Consider the following 24275-nt stretch of genomic DNA (forward strand, 5'->3'; position numbering starts at 1 on the left):
ACAGAATGGATGATATCAGAGGCAGTACTGAAATAATTGAAAGGCATTTAGATAGACACTTAAATAGGCAAGGATTAGAAGGATACTGACCTCATGTAGGTAAATGGCATTAATGAGGAAGGGCAAAAAAGGTTGGCAAGGCCATAAGACCATTAGACATCGGAGCAGAATTAGGCCATTTGGCCCATCGAGTCTGCTCTGCCATTCAGTCATGGCTGATCCTTTATTCCCCTCCTCAGCCCCACTCCCAGGCCTTCTCCCTGCTAGTTTTGATGCGGTGGCCGATCAAGAACGTATCAGTCTCCACCTTAAATATACCCAATGACCTGGTCTCCACAGCTGCCTGTGGTAAAAAAATTCCACAAATTCACCACACTCTGGCTCAAGAAATTTCTCCACATCTCTGTTTTAAATACATGCCCCCCTATCCTGAAGCTGTGCCCTCTTGTCCTAGACTCCCCCTTTCCCATCTACTCTGTCTAGGCCTTTCAATATTCAAAAGGCTTCAATGAGATTCCACCCCACCCCCCCCATCCTTCTAAATTCCAGCAAGTAGAGGCCCAGAGCCATCGAACATTCCTCATATGATAACCTTTTCACTCCCAGAATCTGAACCCTCTCCAATGCCAGTACATCTTTTCTTAGATGAGGAGCCCAAAACTGTTCTCAATACTCAAGGTGAGGCTTCACCACTCCTTATAAAGCCTCAGCATCACATCCCTGCTGTTATATTCTAGACCTCTTGAAATGAGTGCTAACATTGCATTTGCCTTCCTCACCACTGACTTCACCTGCAAATTAACCTTTGGGGTGTTCTGCACAAGCACTCCCAAGTCCCCTTGCATCTCAGATTTTTGGATTTTCTCCCCATTTAGAAAAATAGTCTGCATATTTATTTATTTTACCAAAGTGCATGACCATGCATTTTCCAACATTGTATTTAATTTGCCACTTTCTTGCCCATTCTCCTAATCTGTGTAAGTCCTTCTGTAGTCTTTCTGTATCCTCAACACTACCTGCCCCTCCACCAATCTTCATATCATCTGCAAACTTGGCAACAAAACCATCTATTCCGTCATCTAAATCACTGATACACAGCATAAAAAGAAGCGGTCCCAACACCGACTCCTGCAGAATACCACTAGTCACTGGCAGCCAATCTGAAAAGGATCCTTTTATTCCCACTTGCTGCCTCCTAATAATTAGCCAATGCTCTAACCATGCTAGTAACTTACCTGTAATACCATGGCTCTTAACTTGGTAAGCAGCCTTAAGCACACAGTGGCATAAAGAACCTGCTTTGGTGTTGTATGACTCTGGGACATTAAAATTCTTTAAATGACTAACAGACTTCCTTACAAATTAACTTCTACATTATCTTTTGACCACTAGCCATCAGATTAAAAGCAAATTAGGTAACTTTACATGAAACATTATAAGTCACAGTATCAAGGACTATTTGAGGAAACAGCTTAAATTGTAGGCTCTGAATGTCAGGCCATTTTAGACCTAATAACTGCTTGTCATCTCAAGTCTCTAATTTATGCCAACCTGGAAGAACATTAGCTTCTACTTTACTAAATAATAGACGCTGCATCAAGCACTATTGACAGAAGCAATGCAATTAAGGTTAATTTAAAATAACTGCAGTGCTATCCAAAGTTAGGTATGTCTTTTAATTTCCTTGCATGGAGACTGTATGAGGCCCCATCCATTATTAAATAAAGTAGGGTTGGTACATGATGGTGTTACAATGTGATATAGAGTTACACTGATGAATCTCATGCCTCAATTCAGTATTTATGCACTAACCATAATTACATAAAAACACTAACTTCTGGGCATATGGAGATCATTCAAAAGATTTGAGCTTGAAAAACTGCTGAATGTTTTCATATTTTTTCATTTTACATAACATTTTTGCCATTCACTCTTTACTCATGGTCTCATCATACACTCTTTGCATAGACATGCAACCAAAAGTTTTCATCAACAGGAAAGCAATTCTATATGATCCCATCAAAATTACAGCAGAGCACAACTTTTTAGAAATTAGTTTACTGCTGAACCACTCCAGTAATTAAAGTACCCAAGTTGCCATTAGTTAAGTCACTAAAGGCAGCATTAAAATGTAATTTTCTCAAAATGTTATGGGATTTTAAAAAAACTGGGACAAGCTCTTTAATTATATGATTCTAAGGTCAAACAGGAAATAATTTTGTTCACTTCAAATTACACATATATAAAGTTAATAGCAAAGGATATTAAACATTCAGTCGGGTGTGTGGGACGTGGCTCAACAGTATTCAAAGATCACAAAGCTCAATGACCCCTCTCTCCCCTTCTCATAAAACCAGAACATTAATGGGGTGAAAGGTGAACATGGAACCACATTTTCAGCAGTGAGAATATTATCAAACCTTAAAGTTCAGAACCTAAAAGAACTGAGACTTTGCAAACTAAGATTTAACAATGGCAAACCTATGAATAATGCTTAGTCTTAAAGCAAATTCCAGTTAAAGTGGATTCCAGTTAATTGGGTCTTCGGTTGATTGGGACAGCTGCTTATTTGGGACAACTATTAAAGAACAAAATCTAATCGAAAAGTGGCCAGGACTCCCTTTGTTTATTTGGGCCACTAAGCCACAAAGGACAGGAGACTGTTCCCAAACAATCACATGCAGTTATGAGTTCATTAGACAAAACACCATGCTTTGAGTGAACAAGTTTTAAGTAGCATCAGTTGTGTGTAACTTTTGATAATTTTGTTTTTATTTTGACTTTTAAAAAATGGACTTTTAAAGTCCATTATCTGCACTAGGTATGTCTCTGTTGAACTTGTGCATTTACAGTCAATCAAACAAACACAGCAGTGTACACTGGGTGAATTTCTCTGTTGATGACTATTAGGAACTAAAACATAGTTTTATAGTACTGTAGTAGTAAAATTGGTATTGTCTGATTTTTTATGTACTTTGTTATTCAGTTAAATAGTAGTCTGTCTTTTTTTTATACCTTTTTATCTATTTCCAAGAAACTTCTGTTAACAGGGGTAGCTGCTCAATTGGTCCAAAATGTACTGGTTCCAATGTGTCCCAATTAACCAGAATCCACTGCATATGTTTAAGACAACATTTTATTTCCCTAGGCACAGGCTATCTAAAGCAGCATTTTCATGATATCTAAAGTATATACAAAAAAATTCAAGCAAAACCTCAGCATTTAAATTTAGGATTCGTTCAAAACCAAGAGGAAACTGGTATTAAAACAAAATTAAAATTTTTGACTGATACAATACACTCCCTTTTATTTCCAGTGGCCTTCCTCCAGCAACCGCTCCTCCACCCTGCAAGTTTCATGCCCAAGATTTACAAAACTTCCTTTTCTGCATATATTCACCTGACAAGGCATGGACTGCCAGCTGAAAAGTACTCTCAAATATATCCATCTCTCAGTGTTGATTAAATACTCAGATTGTGAACTGGATTTTGAAACAAAATAAATTTGCCACATCTTACCGCATTACCATTATAGCAGCAACTAAAACAGATGCTTGTACAAGTTAAACAGAATTATATTGCTTTTAGTTCACACCTCCACCTATAAATATCTCTCATATACACATGTATTCTCCATATAAGCATACTCCAGATTCTTTCAGTGAAATCATTACCTATTTACAACCACAAGATAGCAATGAATTCACTTAACAGTGATTTCTTCAGGAACCCCATCTTTGACTGTTCTGAAAAACTTAACTCTACAGAAAAGAGAAAAAGCATGTTTCAGGAAACCAATTCATCTGTGAACTGATTAACAGGCTAGTTGAATGATGGCACAACAACTACTTCACAGTTGATGTCATCAAGACCACCAAACTGACTGTGGACTTCAAGAGCATGAAGTCAGGAAAACACACAAGAAAACCCACAAGTCCTCATTGAGGAGTCAGTGCTAGAAAGGGTGAGCTGCTTCAAGTTCCTGGGGCATCAACTATCTCAACATCTATCCTGGACCCAACACTTGAAGAAATCACAAAGAAGGCATACCAGGAGCTCTACTTTATTAGAGACTTAAAGAGATTTGGTATGTCACCAAAGATACTTAAAAATTTCGACAGATGCATTGTGGAAAACATTCTGTTTGCATCAGAGTCCAACATGAAGCCTCCAAAAGATTGTGCCTCAAGGCAGCAGCAGCAATCATTAAACACCATCGCCAGCCAGAACGTGCCCCCTTTATGTTCTCAACATCGGGGTGGAGGTACAGCAGCCTTTAGATCCATACTCAACTTTTTCAGAACAGCTTCTTCTCCCTGGCTTCATTTTCCTGAACAGTCCATAAACCCATGAACATGATCTTCCTATTCCTCTTTTGCATTATTCATTTTTGTAACTAATGGTCATTTTTATGACTTTCGCTATACTGCAGCTGCAAAATAACAGATTTCATGACATACACAAGTGATAACAAACCTGATTCTGATCTAAACCAGTCACGCAGCTCCATCCATTTAAAAAAAATTCAGAAGAAATAGCATTGATAGTTTAACTAAATACTTGGGCAGCACCGGAGTTGGATAAGATTTAAAAACACTGCCAACTCATAGAATCATAACTCTGGTTAGATCAGGAGGAGAAAACCTTTAGAGTAAATGGGAATGGGAAAAGTGACCAACCAAATATCAAACCAAGCAGTAGGATTTCATTTGACAACCAACCTAGAACAGAATAAAAAAATCAAACTCAATCTGAAAATACTCATTTATTTACGGTATTACTATCTAACTGATCATTATTACAAGGAGTGATTCTTGTAACAAGTGTTACCTTACATTGCTTCCTAATACCATTATCCTCATTGTTCAATAAAATATCAGCTTCATTTAAACCCTGGGTTTAAATTCTGTCACTACTGCCTGGGCCTAAAGTCAAAACACCATCAATAAAATCATGAACATTACATACAACCAGCATGGCCACCTTTTGGGGCAGACATTATTCAAGCATATTAGCTGAATCCTCAACAAAAAATATTACCCTTACACCTTGCAAATCTCTTTCTAGCCCCAGAATTGAAAACCTCCCTCCTTTTACCAGAGTCACAATTCATTCTAACCACAAGGCATAATGTAACATATGACCAAACTCCGAGGTTCGGTTGAATGTCAACTGTGTTAAAACATTGAAAGCCAGAAGCCTGAATGAAATTATAAAAGGACATGAGATAGATGGATGGAATTGAAGAAAAATCTTCAAATGCTGGAAATTTAAACAATACAAAATGCTGGAAACAGCAGCATCTATGGAAGGAGAAACTGCATTTTTGGTAATGCCCATCATCAGAACCGGAAAAAGTGAGAAAACATGCAGGTTTAAGCTGCAGTGATACATGGAAAGAGAATGTCTGTGACTGGGTAGGGACTGAAGTTATCTGGGGAACAAAATTCCTTTCAGTCTTATCTGGGTAATCGATGAATGAGTACAGAGAGAAAAGGGACAAAAGAACATGCTGGAACTGTGTGATGCCACACACAGGAGTTACTGGAAATCTGAAACAAAGGTGAATATTGGAAATACCCAGAATGTCTGGCAGTGCCATGGAGAGAGAAAACAGGTAATGTTTCAGGTAGATGAGCTTGTATCAGAACTAGATGGCTCTAATGCAATAGAAAAGGGCAGTTATCTGATACTGTTGGATTCAGTATTGAGTCATGAAGACTGCTATGTGTCCAGTTCGAAGATGAAATCCTGTTTCTCATCTCCTGATAGGCCATCGCTGGATCGGTTTAGTCAGCCAAAGACAGAGATCAGGGAAGGAGTGGTATGGAGAATGAACATGATGAGAGGTAACCAGATAGAGATGTATAAGATGATGAAAAGCATTGATTGTGTGGATAGTCAGAGGCTCTTTCCCAGGGCTGAAATGGCTGCCACAAGAGGACACAGGTTTAAGGTGCTGGGGAGTAGGTACAGAGGAGATGTCAGGGGTAAATCTTTTACTCAGAGAGGTGGTCTTCTATATATTGGCGAGACCCGATGCAGACTGGGAGATCGTTTTGCTGAACACCTATGCTCTGTCCGCCAGAGAAAGCAGGATCTCCCAGTGGCCACACATTTTAATTCCACATCCCATTCCCATTCTGATATGTCTATCCACGGCCTCCTCTACTGTAAAGATGAAACCACATTCAGGATGGAGGAACAACACCTTATATTCCGTCTGGGTAGGCTCCAGCCTGATGGCATGAACACTGACTTCTCTAACTTCCACTAATGCCCGACCTCCCCCTCGTACCCCATCCATTATTTATTTATATACACACATTCTTTTTCTCCCTCTGTCCCTCTGACTATACCCCTTGCCCATCCTCTGGGTTCCGCCCCCCCCACCTTTTCCTTCTCCCTGGGCCTCCTGTCCCATGATCCTCTCATATCCCTTTTGTCAATCACCTGTCCAGCTCTTGGCTCCATCCCTCCCCCTCCTGTCTTCTCCTATCATTTTGGATCTCCCCCTCCCCCTCCCACTTTCAAATCTCTTACTAGCTCTTCCTTCAGTTAGTCCTGACAAAGGGTCTCGGCCCGAAACGTCGACTGTACCTCTTCCTAGAGATGCTGCCTGGCCTGCTGCATTCACCAGCAAATTTGATGTGTGTTGTTATGTTTATCTTTCTCAGCATCTCACAGAAACATAATTGAATTCACCAAACTAATTTTTATATCCCACAAAACTGTGATGTTAAACTTCCCATTCAAGAAGACCAGTTGTCTCTCTTCAGTATTTAAATATACTACAGAAAATGGCTGAGCAGCTGGGTGTAGGATTTAAGTTCCTGAATCAGTCGGGCAAATGAAATCCAATCTGATGCAGTCAGACAAATGAAATACAATCCACTTCTGTCTGCAAGTCTCTCCAGTCAGGCCTACAGAGCTAACATTTATTTAATAGAGAAGATTCAATCAATGTTAATGCTAGCTAGTCTCAATCCATTTTTAAAAGGTAAAGAGTTTGATTCCATTTCAACAGAACAATGTTCATTTGAGAAATAATTTTTGCCATCTTAATTTTATAATTATCTTTGTCCTCACCCCATCTAATTCTAGAATATTCTCTAGCACAATAACCTTCCATATCTTTGCAGCCTCTTGTCTGCCCTCCACTTAGTTTGTTCCACTGTTAGCAATCAAATTCTAAACTCTGGAATTCCCCCTCCCCCTTGAAATCTCCCTTACATTAAACCTTTCCTTGACATTCACCTCATCAATCTCCATTTAGCCTCAATATCAAAGGCAATTTTTGCCTATGTCTTCCTATATTAAAGGCCCTTGAGAATTATAGCAGAACAATGAATGTTAAAAAGTAAACAAATGTCATTTCCAATGATTGATATAATATGGGTATTGACACATAAAGCTATTGATGTCTATTGCTGTGAAAAGGAGAATGTCAAGTGGGTACCAGGCCTTTTGGCAAAGGAGTGGAGGGCTAGAGGAAATTTGCGAACATGAGGCACTCATTCTGCTGAACAAAGACCATCCTGACAAATTTACAAGTTTGCCACTGCGAAGAATGGCACTGTCCCGAAATCATAGGGATATTAAAATTTGGATAATTTTGCAATAATTTGGTAATTCCAATTTAACTAATTTCCCCTGGGATCAATAAAGTATGACTATACTATACTATATAATTCAAAATCTATACATCCGTATTTATTGTGGCGCGATCTCAACTGTTCACTTGTCAAAAGAAACAGAGGAGAAAAAAAAAGTCATAAAATGGACACCAGTAATGTATTCAGAACATTAAAGGTTATAGTGGGAAGCCAAGAGAATGGGGTTGAGAGGGATAATAAATCAGTCATGATGGAATGTCAGCGCAGACTCGAGGGGCCGAGTGGCCTAATTCTGCTCCTATGTCTTATAATTTTATGGTTTAATGTAAGTTGGGACAACACAGGATCAGTATGGCTCAGGTGGTGACCATTTTACCTCACATCAGTTTGACATTTCAAGTTAAAATTAAGGACCTCAAGGTTTTAATTTATAACTTATATCTGCACTCTTTATGATATTTTATTGAAAAAGCAGAACATAAATTAAATAGAGATAAAAACTTAAAATTTATTAAATAAAAACATTGCTGTCAAAATGGTTAAGAGGAGACCTGGCATATTCTAATACATCTTTATGAAAGGTCTATTAATATACTACATTTAAATAAGTCTTAAATTATAAATTTTGATGTGATACTGATTGTTAACAGTCCTAGCATGATTTGTATATCATTTGGAAGAACTCAGTGCTCTGTGTCAAAGGAAAATGTTTCCATTATCAATATTACTGCAGCCAGTAAATGTTGAATTATTGCTCTGCTGAAACTGAAATCAACAAACTGCAAGCTTATCTTCAAAGTTTCTTAATATCCTTGTATTAGTAAATGACCAGCAGGACTGCTTTCGACCAAAAAACATAAGTTCACTCATTCTGAACTTCCAAAGGATGTGCTTTCAAGTTTATTGCAATTAAACCCCTTGAAAAGAATTTCCGTATGAATCAGGTCTTTAACAAAGCCCATAATTTCTGTACGAATCATCTCCCTAACAGAGGTTGAAATTTCCCTCTGAATTAACTCCGATATCGCTTTCAAAGTCACCGGTGATTCAGTCGGAGGGAGATCCGTAGCTTTCGGTTTAACCGGAGGTTTACCATCCTTGCCGTCTTTCCCGTTCTTAGACATAGCCGATCTCAGTATCATCCAATTGTCAGAGAATTCAGTTTAATTCAAAGTATTGTAAAAATTGATGCCTTAATAGTTAATTAAATTATAGCTGACCATAGAGAGAAAAAACTCAGAGGTAATGGAGCGAGTCAAGAACGCGACTTCACTCCATGAGCGCTACCGGAAGTCTCCTGATTCATACGGAAATCTCAACTAAGTTCCAGAAAATTGCCGATTTAATTGATAAGATGCAAACATGTATTGCGGAACATCAGTCGGCTATATCTGATCTTCAAAAATCCGCGCAACAAAGTGAGCTTAAGATGGGGAAAATCGAAGAAACAATTAATGTAATGAAGAAGAAACTTGACTTTTTGACTTTTAAAAACTCTGACTTGGAATCTAGAATGCGACGGCAGAATTTACGAATGATTGGCGTCAGGGAAGCCGTGGAAGCTAACAACCCTATGAAATATTTCTCCCAACTTTTAAAAGATGCATTCCCTACTGTATTTCCTGACCAACCACCGCTACTGGATCGTGTTCACAGAATCCCATCATACTCGTCTAGGTCAGATAGACCTAGGCATGTTATCTTACGTTTTCATTACTTTCAAGACAAGGAGAGACTGTTTCGATTCGCTCGATCTAAAGGTTTCATTGATTTTTCGGATCTTAAGTTCCGATTTGTGGAAGATTTCAGTAAACCAATCTGGGACCAACGGGTCCGTTACAGATCCGTGATGTCGGAATTCTATAAGATGGATTTAAGACCAGCGCTGCTGTACCCTGCACGTCTAAGGATTCGCATGTTAGATGGAGCCCTTCGTTTTTTTGATTCTCCATCGGATGCCCAGAGTTATCTGGATCAACTTTCATCCTCAACATCTTAATTGCCTTTTTTTAATTTTCTCCGTTGATCGGAGGCTGTGAATTGGTTGGTTTTAACTTTTCTGTGCCCTACTTGGGCAGAAAAGTTTACTTTCGATTTCTTAATATGGCCGCTAAACTTTCTTTTTAACTGCGTCATTTCTTTCTTTTCCCAGGGGATTCTGGGTGGTTACTTCCCTTTTGTCATCTTACGTATTTCCTGTGCGGCCTTAAATTTTGTAGTTTTTTTTAAATTTTATTCTGTTTTGCTTTTTATAATCATTTTATGTTAATAATCCTATTTTTTTTTTGTTGCTGTGTCTATTCATGAGTTTGAGGTTTATTGTGGTTTTTTTTAATATATACTTTCCGGCTTTTGTTCTGTTCTGTGTGTATTTTAATTGAGCTAACTTTTTTTTACTTATTTTTTTACTGTTTTACAATTAGCTGATCCTTTTCATATTTATACCTTTTTTTTAGGGAGCGTATACCGGAAGTCATGGGGGTAGTTTTAGCGCTTGCTTCTTTCTGGCGGGTCTGCTTTAGATTTCGCCTTGGGGTCTTGGGGTGGGGGGTGGTGGGAGGGGCTTCACGTTTTAGTTTGTTTCTCTTTGGGCTATATACATTATTGAAGTATTGGTTGCGTCCTTTTCCCCGGTATCTTTTGTATGTTCTGTTTCCTCTCCGGGTTTGTGGGTCGCGCCTATTGTCAATCCTCCTTGTTGTGGGTTGACTTTAGGATTTATGGAGTCTATTATTAATTTTGTCTCCTGGAATACTAATGGTCTTAATCATCCTATTAAAAGGAAAAAAGTTTTTAAAGTGTTCCGGAGACTTAAAGCACAAATTTTATTTTTACAAGAGACCCATGTACGGAGGGGGGACAGACTACGTTTTTTCAAATTCTGGAAGGGACAACAATTTCATTCGAACTCCAATGCTAAGATTCGAGGCGTCTCTATTTTTATAGACTCCTCAGTTACTTTTATACAACAAGATATTATCTCTGATCCGAATGGTAGATTTTTATTGGTTAGTGGTTTACTATTTAATAAAAAAGTAGTTTTGGTTAATGTTTATGCTCCTAATATGGATTGTCCGGAATTTTATAAATCATTGTTTGATCAGTTTCCGAATTTGAACGAGTTTTCATTGATTTGGGGCGGAGATCTTAATACCTGTTTATCTCCAGCTTTGGACCGTTCGGCTCCTTTACGGACTTTACCTAATAAATCTGCAAATTTGATTAATTTTTTCCTTTCTGATTCTGGGTCGACGGACATTTGGCGTTTTCTGCATCCTCAGGAAAAAGATTTTTCCTTCTTTTCACATGTTCATCATTCCTATTCAAGAATTGATTATTTTTTCATTGATTCTCGTCTCATTCCTTCAGTGATTAAATGTGATTATGATTCTATAACCATTTCGGATCATGCTCCACTTAAGCTTTCTATTAAAATTATGGCCAATATACCAAACAATAGACAATGGCGTTTTAATTCGCTGTTGCTTCAGGACTCGGACTTTGTTAATTTTATGAATGAACAGATTGAGCTTTTTTTTACAATTAACCATACAGAAGATATTTCGGTTAACACTCTTTGGGACACTTTTAAAGCCTATATTCGGGGTCAGATTATTTCGTATTCCGTTGCTTTGAGGAAGAAACAGAAGCAGGAGGAGATGGCAATTGTGGACAAGATTAAAGAAATTGATAAGAAATATGTTATGGCTCCTTCTGAGGAGCTATACAAACAAAGAACTGAACTTCAAATGGAACACAGTTTACTACTCTCGTCCTCGATTGTAAACCAATTAAAGAAAACAAGAAGTGATTTTTATGTTCACAGTGATAAAATTGGCAAGCTGCTGGCTAATCAATTGAAATCTAATTATGTTAAATCTCAAATCAATCAGATTTATAACCAAAATGATCGATTGATATTGGATCATGTGGGGATTAATCAAACCTTTTGTGATTTTTATTCTTCTTTATATCAATCAGAGTCTCCTCGAGATTCTAAATATATGAATGATTTTTTAGATAAGTTAGACTTCCCTCAGATTTCACAGGATATGTCTTCTTTATTAGATACTTCCATTACAATGGATGAGATTAAGAATGTTATTTTTTCTATGAATCTGGGGAAAGCTCCTGGCCCTGATGGGTTTACCGTTGAATTTTATAAATGTTTTGCTTCTTTATTGATTCCTTGGCTCTATAGGGTTTTTGAGGCTTCTTTGAAACTTGGTAAACTTCCGGAATCTTTTAATAGAGCATCAATTTCTTTAATACTAAAGAAGGATAAAGACCCTGCTCAATGTGCATCTTATAGACCAATATCTTTATTAAATGTTGATTCTAAAGTTTTTTCTAAGTTATTAGCAAATAGACTAGAAAAAGTACTTCCTTCTATTATTTCGGAAGACCAAACGGGTTTTATTAAAGGTCGTTACTCTTTTTATAATATTCGTACATTGTTAAATATCGTTTATACTCCCTCACAAAATGTTCCTGAGTGTGTTATTTCTTTAGATGCCGAGAAAGCTTTTGATAGAGTAGAATGGCCTTATTTATTTAAGGTGCTTGAAATGTTTAATTTTAGCTTGAAATTCATATCCTGGATTAAACTGTTATATCACTCCCCTGTAGCCTCGGTTCGTACTAACTCCTTAAACTCACCTTTTTTTCCTCTCTTTCGTGGTACTCGACAAGGCTGTCCTCTTAGTCCCCTATTATTTGATATTGCATTAGAACCTCTTGCAATTGCTATTCGAGAATCTTTAAATATTACTGGGATAACTCGGGGATTAAAGTCCCATAAATTATCACTCTATGCTGATGATTTACTTTTATATATTTCTAATCCTGAGAGATCCATTCCTGCTGTTTTAGAGTTATTAGCACAATTTGGTCTTTTCTCAGGTTATAAATTAAATCTTAGTAAGAGTGAACTTTTTCCGATTAATAAACATCTTCCCTTATATTATAAATTTCCATTTAAATTGATTAATAATTACTTTTCATATCTTGGGATTAAAATTACTTGTAAACATAAAGATTTATTTAAGACTAACTTTTTACCATTAATAGACCATATTACTCAACTTTCATCTAAATGGTTTCCCTTATATTTAACTTTGATTGGTCGTATTAATGCAGTTAAGATGTTTTTTTTGCCAAAATTTTTATATGTGTTTCAGGCATTACCAATTTTCGTTCCTAAATCTTTTTTTGATAAAGTTGACTCTAAAATTTCTTCATTTATTTGGCAGAATAAGAATCCGAGACTGGGTAAAATACATTTACAGAAAGCTAAGAGAGATGGAGGTTTAGCATTACCTAACTTTAGATTTTATTATTGGGCTATTAATATTCGACATATGAAATTTTGGTTACTTGACCGGGACATACTATCTATTCCTAAATGGGTAGCATTGGAATTACAATCTGTTCAGGGTTATACACTTGGTTCTATTTTAGGTTCCTCTCTTCCTTTTGATTCGAAACGCCTTAAGCAGGTCTCTAACCCGATAGTTAAATATGCTTTGCGCATTTGGTTTCAATTCAGAAAATTTTTTGATCTTAATCAATTCGGGTTAGCGATTCCTATTTTAGGTAACATATTTTTTCCTCCCTCTTTTACGGATCGCGCTTTTCAAACTTGGAAGACTAAGGGTATTTTACGGTTTTTGGATTTATTTTTAGATGGTTCCCTTATGTCTTTTGAACAATTATCTAATAAATATAACTTATCAAGAATACATTTTTTTAGATATTTACAAGTTAGAAATTTCCTAAGTACTATACTTTCTTCCTTTCCAATGCTTCCTCCTATATATATTTTAGATTCGATAATTAACCTTAATCCATGTCAGAAAGGTGCATCGGCTATGATTTATAATATTATTATGAAACTTAGGAAAGCTCCATTTGATAAGATTAGGGTAGATTGGGAACAGGAATTGGGGCTTACCATTTCTGTGGATGATTGGGGGCAGATTTTACAATTAGTTAATACTTCCTCTATTTGTGCTAAACATTCCCTAATTCAATTTAAAGTGGTTCATAGAGCACATATGTCCAAAGATAAGTTAGCGCGTTTTTACTCGCATATTAATCCTTTCTGTGATAGATGTTCGGGGCAGATAGCCTCTTTAACTCATATGTTTTGGTCTTGCCCTACTTTGGAAACTTTTTGGAGAGATATTTTCAATATTATTTCTAAGGTATTAAATATAGATATCTCTCCTCACCCTATTACTGCTATCTTTGGACTACCTAAAATTTCTAGTAATCTTTCCCCTTCAGCCCGTAGAATGATTGCATTTCTTACTTTAATGGCGAAAAGATGTATTTTACAACATTGGAAAGAACTTAATGCTCCAACTACCTTTTTTTGGTTTTCTCAGACGATTTTATGTTTGAATCTGGAGAAAATTAGAAGTAACCTTTATGATTCTTCATTTAAATTTGAACAGATTTGGGGACCTTTTATTCGATATTTTCATTTAATGTAATATTTACCCTTCTTGTTTTTTCTTCACTGTTTTAATGGAGGTCGGGATTGAGGACGTGATTTTAAGTTTAACTCTGTTTGGTTTCAAGTTAGCCCATTGCTTTGCTTTGCTCTTAGTTAGTTGCACGGTGGGTTTTTTTTTGGGGGGTTTTTTTTTCTTTTTTTTCCATTGATATATATAAAATCTAGTATACTATTATGTTATCTTGGTTTCTTATGCTTAAATTACATTGTTTGTAGTATTTTCTTTTTGGTATTGTTATCTTTTGGAATTTTATTATACTTTAACATTGTATTAATGTTTATATGGCTTACCTTTTTTGTATACTTACTCAATAAAAAGATTTAAAAAGAAAAAAAAAAAAAGAATTTCCATATCCATGATCCACATACCCCAATACTTACAGATGAATCCTACACACAAGACATTCTGCAGAGGCTGGAAATCCAGATCAACACACACAAAATGCTGGAGGAACTCAGCAGGTCAGGCAGCATGTATGGAAAGGAATAAACAGTCAACATTTTGGCTGAGACCCTGCATCAGCATGTGAGAGTCTTGATGAAGGGCCTCAGGGCAAAATGTTGACTGCTTATTCCTTTCCATGAGTGCTGCCTGACCTTCTGAGCTCCTTCCAGCATTTTGGATATGTTATGTAAAATTGAATTACATAATCATTCAACAAGATCCCAAGTAATCAATTGTGCCGGCTTTTGTCAGTACACACTAAACTTTGGGAAATTTATTAGATATTCTCCTAAGGAATTCCTGAAAATTATAACTGTAAGGAACATATTACTGGAAGTGCCACAGATCAACAGAATTGCTCGAATGAAAAGATATACTTCAAACTCAAAATTGCCCCCTTCTTTACACATATCAATGGCAGCTATCAACATTTTACGATTCAGATAATTGCAATAACTTAGCAGTTTAAAATTTATACATTGGTATTTCATGTAGCATGATCTCAATTGTTCACTTGTCAAAAGAAACATGTTATTCTACATTCAGCCATGTATTTTACCAGCTTTTGCAGATAAAATCTAAAAAGCACAATTGCAAACTTGGAAAAAAATCATTTAAATTTTGATAAAATTAGCACAAGCAGTTAAAAAATGTCTGTGGATTTTAAAACACTTTTATAAAGAGATGTTCAATCCCAGTTGCTTGTGGAAAGTGCTGGTCAGTGATGTAATAGTCATTACATCATTGACAATGGTACACATTAATAAGTTAATACAACTTGGAATGTGCGCAAATTGGCATTATTATATGATCAGTGATGTAATAGTCATTAGCTCGTTAACAATGGTACACAGTAGTAAGTTAATACAACTTGGAATATGAGCGAATTGGTATTATCATAAATTGCAATTTAATTGGACCTTCGAGACCAGAAGGTCTTCATTTGACTGAACTTTTTTTAAAAAACTAATCACACCTGATTTTGCCAAATATTAAATAAAGCCAGCAGGGGCAAAAAAAGAGAGTTGAACTAGAAATATTTGTACTTTGCATCACAAGTTAACTGAAAAATGTAACGATTAGTGTTATCAGATCTAGGTAGGAGGCAGTTTAATAGCAATTTCCTTGCAACAAAAATTCAATCATGTGCATTGAAGAGTCTTTCAAATTAAGGCATTGGGCTTTTAACAACACACGTAACTGTTGTACACCTACATATAATGGAAATGCAATTAAGTTACTTACTCTTTGGTCAGCAGTGGGCATGATTTCAGCAAGAATCGAGTCAGTGGGGTGTCCTGGAACATCAGCTCTGGAGGAGCAGTGGGGCTCTTAAGATTCAGACATCTTACAATGATATACAACACTGCAGCTACTGCAGCCAGCTTCATCCCATCAAACATGGCTGGCATTTCTGGAGCAATCCTTACACTTTCAGAGTCTGCCATCATTACCTGTAGGTATTATTTTTAAAAAATGATTATAGAGTCATTGAGCATTACAGCACAGAAACAGGCCCATCAGCCCAGCTAATCTATGCCCAACTATTATTCTGCCTTGTCCCAGCAACCCGCACCTGAACCATAGCCCTCCATGAACTTATCCAAACTACTCTTAAACGTTGCAATGAAACCAGTACTACTTCCACCGGCAGCTTGAACTAGACTCGTTCTACCCTTTGAATGAAAATCCCCCTCAGGTTCCCCTGAAAAAAATTTATCTTTCACCCTTAACTTCTACATCTAGTCTCACCCAACCTCAGTGGAAAGAGTCTGCTTGCAATATCCCGACCTATACCTCTCATGGTATACCTCAAAATGGTTGTTGTGACCCACCTAGTGTGGTAGTGTAATGGGTAGTGATTGTCACTCTTACTTTCAGCTTCCACTGCTGGCTAGCAGTTTTGCAAAAAGGACAGCTGAATATGTAAGCCTCTCCATGCCAGTACATAGCCTCTCCAACAGTAAACCTCATGCAGTACCTCCTCACTGGCAACACAGGGAAACTGAACTCCTTTCGGACTCAGGCTACAGAGGATGGGGATGAGGTCTGATCCCTGCACACGAAGCATGCAGGCCCACCAGTATGTGGACACGCCCTGGTGCTTATGAACCAGATCCTCAGCTATGGGTTAAAAGCCCTATTGCCTTGTGGGCAGCTTTGGGAGAGATAAAGGCTATGGGAGTAAACCCAGACAGCAAATCCAGAGTGGATCTAGAGCACCACCCACTACACTACACTAAGGCGGCTGGATGTTATTGAACATCCTTCTGGCAGTTTCTGCAGCCAAGCTGGTGCCAAACCTATTGCTTCATAAACTTTTCTCTGGACTACACTGGTGAGGCTGAGAGGGGGATCTTGATGACTGGGCATCTCAGGATCTCCATACCTTCCGCTCAAGCTTGTGATGATGATCATCACCCATTCTCCTTTGAGGCAGATGAATGCCAACACACCTCTCATAAAACTGACACCATAAAAATAGTTCAAATCTTTGAAATACATTGGCATTATGCTTTAGGTACAAGACTGCTAACTGCCCAACTCAAATCAATTTACTTGGTTCTAGTTAACACAAAATAGTTCCTTAGAAGTGATCTGTGTGGTGACAGGCGAGAAATGAATATTTAGTTCCTGGGGAGAAACAACTACAGAGGAATCAGTTGGATTTGATGAACAGAAGAGATTCTACAGATGCTGGAAATCCAAAGCAATGCACTTAAAATACTGGTAGAGCACAGCAGGTCTGACAGCATCAATGGAGGGGAAAAAAGAGCTGACATTTTGACTGAAACCCTTCATCATGACTGGAAAAAGGGAGGAGAAGCCAGGAATAAGAAAGTGGGGGGGAAGGGGAAGGGAAGTAGCTAAAGTTACAGAGGATGATGCGCTGGCAATTCAGGAACAGCTTCTTCCCCTCTGCCATCCAATTCCTAAATGGACATGGATCCTGTGAACACTACCTCACCTTGTTAATATATGTTATTTGTGTTTGCATGTTTTTAATCTATTCATTATATGTATACTATATAATTGATTTACTTATTTTTATTACTATTCTTTCTCCTTCTATATTATGTATTGCATTGAACAGCTGCTGCTAAATTAACAAATGTCACGACACACGCCAGTAATAATAAACCTGATTCTGATTCTATACTTAGCCAGCATTTCCCAAGCACAATACTACATACGGTAAATTGAGTCACTCTTTGAGAGGAGAAAATCAAAACAAATTTGCAGACCTGCATATAATTCACAGACAGTCACAGAAAGTACCAAATGTCTACAATGATAATTTTTCACACTGCAATTTGCTGAGACAAAGCAGTCCATCTTGACTCATAAGATAATATAATTCAATTTGCTCTAAGTGACAGTTATGAACAAGTTATTAGTAATCTTACCAATCTCAGGGGCCCTAAAAAACACTAATTTGCCTTTCTTCTGTTACATTAGGGGGTTAGTTATTACCTCGAATCACCAATGTTAAAAACAATCATAGGCACATTTCTAGGAGAAGCCCACTTCCATTACATGAGGTTCAAGCATGGATTCGGGTTGCATGGCAGAGCGATTACATAACCTTTAAACCACTTTTCCCATCTTTGCAATAATTCACTTTCACAACACAAAGTAAAAATAAGAAAATTAAAGAGAAACAAGAACTTACCAATTAAGCTAGCCACTGATCAAAGGCAAAATCAGTTATCAGAATAGTGGTGAAAAAATGGTTCTCTTCAAGTAACAGGATTTAGACTTCTGACTGCCAACCTACTAAAACAAAAGCTACTTTAATATATGTATAGGCATAAATGGTCTGAGGTTAAAAAGATCTAATAAATTGCAAAAACAAGGCAATAAATAGGGTTTCACATGAAATTCACATCATAACAAACATACCATTTGCACCTATTGGAAAATAATTCTGTTTTAGATGAATCACGATGAAGACAATCCTTCACAGACTGACTTCTTCACTAAATTTACATTGCTATTTTTAACTCTCAGTTATCCCATCAGCTTGTAAATTCTAGCTCCATCTGGAACATCAAAGGTGCTTCAGCTGTCGTTACTCCACCACTCTTCTTGTTGCCAACACTATACACCTCAGGAAAACTGCTCTTACACACATGAACTATTACTGATTTCTTTCATATTTCAAGAATTTGGGAGTCCAGTGCAATGCATTATATAATGAGCTATATTTATGGCTCTCTAACAAAAACATGCATTCACAGGGTACCTTTAAAATGGGTAGCTACTTTAAGTTGGAGTTATATTTAAGCTGAATCAGGGGCAGTAGCAGAACTGTTGAAAAGACTATTTATAAATGTGAGTCACAAGAGAGGCCAAGAGGAATAGGTCAATGTTACTGATCAAAGGCAGTGAGATTGAACGGTTAAGGAGGGCTATCAACATGAAATAGACAATAGATAATAGGTGCAGGAGTAGGCCATTCAGCCCTTCAAGCAAGCACCACCATCCACTGTGATCATGGCTGATCATCCACAATCAGTACCCTTTTCCTGCCTTCTCCCCATATCCCTTCACTCCGCTATCATTAAGAGCTCTATCTAACTCTTTCCTGAAAGAATCAAGAGAATTGGCCTCCACTGCCTTCTGAAGCAGAGCATTCCACAGAACCACAACCCTCTGTGTGAAAAAGTTTTTCCTCAACTCCGTTCTAAATGGTCTACCCCTTATTCTTAAACTGTGGCCTCTGGTTCTGGATTCCCCCAACATCGGGAACATGTTTCCTGCCTCTAGCGTGTCTAATCCCTTAATAATCTTATATGTTTCAATCAGATCCCCTCTCATCCTTCTAAATTCCAGTGTATACAAGCTCAGTCGCTCCAATCTTTCAACATATGACAGTCCCGCCATCCCGGGAATTAACCTCATGAACCTACGCTGCACTCCCTCAATAGCTAGAATGTCCTTCCTCAAATTTGGAGACCAAAACTGTACACAATACTCCAGGTGTGGTCTCACCAGGGCCCTGTACAACTGCAGAAGGACCTCTGGGTCCTTAGTGGATCATAAATACAGAAATGCAGTTTTGAATAGTTCTTACATAGAAATTCTTCTTCATAGTAATTAAAGTGAGTAGCACAGATGTATTTCAGAGGAAGCTTAAGGCAGAAAAAGTAGTAAGTGGTTGTATTAACAAAGATGAGATGAAGCGAGGTGACCTGAATCCAATGGGGAGCGTAAACACAGACACTTAAACATACAGTGGTGCTAGAAAGTTTGTGAACCTTGTAGAATTTTCTCTACTTCAAACATGATACTTGTCCATTTGTTCACTTATTGAGAAAAATGATCCAATATTACACGCATTTGTTGGAAAAGTATGTGAGCCTCTGAGGTAATGCCTTCTACAAAAGCTATTTGGAGTCAAGAGTTCCAATGAATGAGATGGGATTGGAGGTGTGAGTTGCCCCACAAAGTCAGGTTACTGACAGAACCTGGTCTTCTCAAGAAAGATCTGTTTATGTGCACCGTGCCTCAATCAAAACAACTTTCAGAGAACCTTAGAAGAAGATTTGTAGAGTTGCTGGAAAAAGTTACAAAAGCATTTCTAAAGACCTAAGTGTTCATCAGTCCACAGTAAGAGAAACTGTCTACAAATGGAGGCTACTCTCCCTAGGACTGGGCGTCCTGCAAGGATCACCACAGGAGCACAATGTGCAGTGCTAAAAGAGGTAAAAAAAAAAAGAACCAAGGGTAACAGCAAAAGACTTGCAGAAATCTCTAGAACTTGTTAAAGTCTCTGTTCATGTGTCCACTATAAGAAAAACCCTGAACAAGAATGGCGTTCATGGAAGGACACCATGGAGGAAACAGTTACTCCAAAAGCATTGCTGCAAAAGACCACCTGGATATTCTACAACCCTTCTGGGACAATGTTCTGTGGACAGATGGGACCAAAGAACTTTTTAGCAGAAATGCACATTGCTATGTTTGGAGGAAAAAGGACACTGCACACCCATACCAAAACCTCATCCCAACTGTGAAGCATGGTAGAAGGAGCATCATGGTTTGGGGCTGCTTTACTGCCTCAAGGCCTGGACAGCTTAATATAAGTTGGCTAATGCAACAAGACGATGACCCAAAAGACAAGAGTAAATCAACAACAGAATGGTTTAAAAAGAAGAATATTGTAATTTGGAATGGCTGAGTCAAAGTCCTGACTTTAATCCTATAGAACTGTTGTAGAAGGACCTGAAGCAGGCAGTTTATGCAAGGAAGCCCACCAACATCCGAGAGTCGAAACAGTTTTGTAAGGAGAAAAGGCCTAAAATCCTTCCAAGCTGATGTGCAGAACTGATCAACAATTACCGTTTGTGTTTAGTTGAAGTTAATGCTTCCAAGGGGGTGACACCAGTTACTGAAAGCAAAGGCTCTAATACTTTTTCCAACAAATACATGTAATATTGGATCATTTTTCTCAATAAATCAATGAACAAGTATTATGTTTTTTGTGTTACTTGTTTAATTGGGTTCTCTTTATCTAGTTTTAGGACGAGTGAAGATCTGGTCATACTTTAGGTCATATTTCTGCAGAAATAGAGAAAATTCTACAGGGTTAACAAACTCTCTAACACCATTGTATAAAGAAAGGCTGGTGAATTGCAAGGAGTGTTAAGCCAAGTGGCTAACTGCCGTACAATATAATTTGAAATCATGGGAGTAAAGTACCATTGGCAAACAGGGCATAGAACAACAAGGCCAATGAGAATGTGATTGGAATTAAATGGTATTTGTGTAAATGCTGATGGTCGACGTGGTCTTGGTGGATCAAGGTCCTGATTCCACACTGTACCACATTATGAATGGACAAGTTTGCACTGATAGACCCCCATCCATTTCCCATGGAAAATTCTGACTCCTTTTCTACTCAGACTTCTCGTTTCCTTCTCCTTTTACCATAATTACTCATCATTCAACTTCACTATTTACTTTGGGGGTAATTCATCTCAACATCGGCAACTTATTTAAACAGTAAGAAAATTGTGTGCTCTCAATCTACACATAGGAAACCCCTGAGGAATAAAACCAGAACTCCAAACTGTATCACTTCACCTTTCCAAATTGATCTCCATCTGCCACTCCCCACCCAACTCTGCATCCTATGTCCCATTGTACCCTATAACAACCTTCCACACTAACCACAACACCTCCAACCTCTGTGGCATCTGCAAATTTAGTAATTCACCACTCCACTTCCAAATCATTTACAAAAAATACGTTGAGCAAGGGTCGCAGAACAGATTCCTGTGGAACATCATTAGTCACTAAATAGTCACTGTGGAACACCATGAGTCATCATCTTATAGATAGCATGTTTCAGGGACTTAAGAAAGAATGGCAGCAAGGAAAGGAAGAACTGCCAAACAAGTACCTCTCACTGACAACCCAAATTCAGTTCCAATTTATTAAAATCCTTGAAGTACTTGATTGATTTGGAAATAATTTTTCACACTCCATTTCCATTGCTCTTATTATTTACAGCTTTAGGCCTCAACCATGACACAATACATTCTTGAGCAACACACACAAAATGCTGGAGGAACTCAGCAAGTCAGGCAGCATTTATGAAGGGAAACAGTTGGTGTTTCGGGCCGAGACCTTTCATCAGGAATGAAAAAAGCAGGGGGCAGAAAAATAGAAAAAGAAGTTGAGGGGAGGACAAAGAGTACCAGCTGTCAGGCAACAGGTGAGTGTAGGTGAGGGGTAAGATGGGTGGGTGGGTGGAAGAGGGGGGAATGAAATGGAACAGTCTTTTAGCTCCTGAGATGTTCCCTGACCAGCCGAGTTGTTCCAGCATTTTCTGTTTTTATTTCAGACACAGCATCTGTATTGTTAAAACATTTTCATCATGGTATGTTTCAGATGGTGAGGCTGTTTAGTCATAGTCATAGAAATTGGTTTTCATTACAGTTGCACCATAAATAATTAAATAGTAATATGTAAATTAGGCCAGGAAATAAGTCCAGGACCAGCCTATTGGCTCAGGGTGTCTGACCCCCCAAGGGAGGAGTTGTAAAGTTTGATGGCCACAGGCAGGAATGACTTCCTATGACGCTCTGTGTTGCATCTCGGTGGAATGAGTCTCTGGCTGAATACACTCCTGTGCCCAACCAGTACATTATGTAGTGATTGGGAGACATTGTCCAAGATGGCATGCAACTTGGACAGCATCCTCTTTTCATACACCACCGTCAGAGAGTCCAGTTCCATTCCCACAGCATCACTGGCCTTACGAATGAGTTTGTTGATTCTGTTGGAGTCTGCTACCCTCAGCCTGCTGCCCCAGCACACAACAGCAAACATGATCGCACTGGCCACCACAGACTCGTAGAAGATCCTCAGCATCGTAATCCTCAGCATTAGTAATGGAAGCCACCTTCTTAAGGCAGCACTTCTTGAAGATGTCCTCATGATGGGGAGTGTTGTGCCCATGATAGAGCTGTCTACAGCGCCCTACAGCCTCTTGCAATCCTGGGCACTGGAGGCTCCATACCAGGTTGTGATGCAACCAGTCAAAATGCTCTCAATACATCTGTAGAAGTCTTTTTCTCAGTGTGGAGTGAGCTACCAGTGGAAGCAGTAGATGCAAGTTCATTACTAACATTTAATATAAGTTTAGACAGGTTATGTCGATGAGAGAGATATGGAGAGCTTTGGTCCAGGTGCAGGAAGACCAAGCAGAAGACTAGGTTGGCATGGACTAGATGGCTCAAAGGAATTGAAACAGATTAGATTATTAGTCACATGCATATCGAAAAATACAGTGAAATGCGTTGTTTGTGTTAACAACCAACATAGTCTGAAAGTGTGCTGGGGACAGCCCGCAAGTGTCACCATGCTTCCTTGCCAACACAGCATGCCCACAATGTTCAGCAGGACTACACACAGCCAATGTACAACAAGGCAAATACAACAACAACAAACCACACCCTTTCCTACTCCTACACACAGACCTCCTACCCTGAGTCTTGCCAACCTCAGAGATTACAATCCCTTGTCCTCGGGGTCCACTGACCCCAGTCCTTGACTACAGGGATCGCTGGTCTTCGTACTCAGTGCCGGCCAACCAACCCCTGGAAATCACTGCCTTTCAACCCTGTAACATTCCAAAATCCAGCTCTTGCCCCTAATTCTGCATTTACTACCCCTGACCTACAACTCTCTGTGCTCTCTGATCCTAAGCTCTAAACAGACTCCTAAGTCTCCGTGCTGTCTTCAAAGCCATCTCTACAAACCTAAAGAGTGACGGGGTCTGAGCCATGACCTTGACTGACAGCACAGCTTGGCACCATCTTAAGCAGGAGAGACTATTTTTGTGCTGCAGTGCCCTGTGATGCTATCCATGACAAAGTCTGTATACAACCAAATTCCCTATAAGATATTGAAAGCAACACTATGATTAAGTCTGTAGTTGAGCAATTAAAAACACATGTGGAAGGTGGATTAAAAATAAGAAAAATTAATTTTTTAACTGATTTTCAATCTCACAAGTGCTTGAAACATCTAGACCAGACATACAGTAGAATCAGAATTAGGTTTATTATCACCGGCATGTGATGTGAAATTTGTTAACTTAGCAGCAGCAGTTCAATGCAATACATAATCTAGCACAGAGAGAGAAAAAAAACATAATAATAAATAAACAAGTAAATCAATTG

The 24275-nt window shown here is 38.2% G+C and overlaps 1 protein-coding gene across 4 annotated transcripts in view; it reads right to left on the minus strand.

The window, feature by feature from the left end:
* LOC134355745 (monoacylglycerol lipase ABHD2-like) overlaps window positions 1-24275 on the minus strand; it is a 101315-nt gene that overhangs the window by 61190 nt on the left and 15850 nt on the right. For 3 of the 4 annotated variants that reach the window (XM_063066093.1, XM_063066095.1, XM_063066094.1), the window contains exons 2-3: window positions 18254-18357; window positions 15826-16034 (exon numbers count right to left, since the gene is read on the minus strand). In XM_063066093.1, the coding sequence (XP_062922163.1) occupies window positions 15826-16031 (206 nt within the window). In that variant the 5' untranslated portion in view covers window positions 16032-16034; window positions 18254-18357. The remainder of the gene's footprint in view (window positions 1-15825; window positions 16035-18253; window positions 18358-24275) is intronic. The other variant, XM_063066092.1, reaches the window with a different exon arrangement.

Source organism: Mobula hypostoma, chromosome 13, assembly GCF_963921235.1.
Source record: "Mobula hypostoma chromosome 13, sMobHyp1.1, whole genome shotgun sequence".
In the NCBI taxonomy this organism is placed as follows: domain Eukaryota; kingdom Metazoa; phylum Chordata; class Chondrichthyes; order Myliobatiformes; family Myliobatidae; genus Mobula; species Mobula hypostoma.